The following is a 1,527-nucleotide window of genomic DNA, read 5'->3' as shown; positions in this document are numbered from 1 at the left end:
GTAGTAGTAGTAGTAGTAGTAGTAGTAGTAGTATTAGTAGTAGTACTAGTTTCTCCACTCAATTGACTGCATAATAAGGTTGAGATACCTAGAAAGATTAACATGGGTGCCCGCGCATTGTTGCTAACTTCACATTTGGCGAAAATTGCAGGTTCGTTCCTGAGAAGTTTGAGGAGATATTCAAGAAGCACGCCCACACCAGGCCTGATGCGCTAACGAGCAAAGAGCTGGGGGAGATGCTCAAAGCAAACAGGGACCCTAAAGATTTCAAAGGACGTTAAGATTACCTCATCTGGAGTATGAATAATGTAAAAGATGCAAATACCTTACTCTTTTCGAGCTCACGTTTTTGGCCAAAATAAAACATGGCAGGGTGGGCGCCTTTGGAGAGTGGAGACTTCTCTACTTTCTGTGCAAAGACAAGGAGGGGTTTCTTCACAAGGAGACTATGAAGGCGGTCTATGATGGCAGCGTGTTTGAGAAGTTGGAGCGAGAAAAGAAGCAGGCTAAGGAATTTGCCAAGAAGAAATGATGAAATGTCCTCTGATGCCCGCTTATTTATTCTATAAAATGGGTCAGGGGAAAACCACTTTCGTTAAAAAAAACCCGCTTATTTGTGGTCCTGTTCAAGTATATGTAGATTGGGGTGTGCTTGTCAGTTCGGTTCCAGAAATTAATGTTGTGATCGTTTGGTTTCATCTGTTATTGGTTTCATGTTTATTAGAATTAATGAGAATGGGAGCCTGATGTAAATGTATAGAAACTGCTTGCAAATTGGGAAATTTTCTTTTCACGTTTATTTTTACTTCGTACATTTTTTGTCATTGTTGGCTTATTTACGTCTCGCCAGACAACTTACACTCCTTACGACATCCGATTCTCCACTTTATCTTCAAGATACACACATTGCTACTAATCTCCAGGTAACTAATTTGTATGAACTTCCCTAAAAGAAAAAAAAACTAATTTGTATGAACTTGATGTCCACTTGGGTTCCATGAATATGTTTTCAGTTATTTTGTAACTTTGTACTTGTGTTCACGTCAATGACGAAGCGCTTCCACTCGGCCGACAAAGCGTAGTGATGGTTGCCATTCATCTGTGTGAAATTTGAAGATCAAACACAAATTCATTTACGATGTATTAAACAAATTAAGTAATAAATAGTGAGTTTAACTGTCGTGCGCTATTCATTGCGGAACTTGTTTTTTCATACCTCATAGATGAATTTGTGTTCGAAATTAGAATTTTACGCATCGAAAGAAACACTATCTCTTCGACATACTTATTTACCATAATCTTATTTACAGTATATTAGATACATCTGTTTGAGCGGCAACTAATTACAGACGGAGGATGTAGAATTTTTTAAAATTCAAAACATAGTCTTCAATCAAGAAGAAAAAGGAAAGGTAACGCATTGCCTTATCTCCAAAAAGGAACATAAAACTAGCTTATTGCTGGATGACGCAGCTCTCCTGCCTAACAAGATACGATGATCAACTCCCTGTGTGTGTGTGTGTGTGT

At 38.3% G+C, this 1,527-nt stretch overlaps 1 protein-coding gene across 1 annotated transcript in view; it reads left to right on the top strand.

Annotated features, from left to right (window-relative positions):
* LOC119335318 (probable peroxygenase 5) overlaps window positions 1-532 on the top strand; it is a 13,038-nt gene extending 12,506 nt beyond the window's left edge. The window contains exons 4-5 of the mRNA XM_037607454.1: window positions 152-272; window positions 368-532. Coding sequence (XP_037463351.1) covers window positions 152-272; window positions 368-532 — 286 coding nt within the window. The remainder of the gene's footprint in view (window positions 1-151; window positions 273-367) is intronic.
* Window positions 533-1,527: the final 995 nt, after the last annotated feature.

The sequence above is a fragment of the Triticum dicoccoides genome, chromosome 7B (assembly GCF_002162155.2).
Source record: "Triticum dicoccoides isolate Atlit2015 ecotype Zavitan chromosome 7B, WEW_v2.0, whole genome shotgun sequence".
Classification (NCBI taxonomy): domain Eukaryota; kingdom Viridiplantae; phylum Streptophyta; class Magnoliopsida; order Poales; family Poaceae; genus Triticum; species Triticum dicoccoides.
Note: the sequence above shows the minus strand (reverse complement) of the source record. Positions and strands in the feature narration are given on the sequence as shown.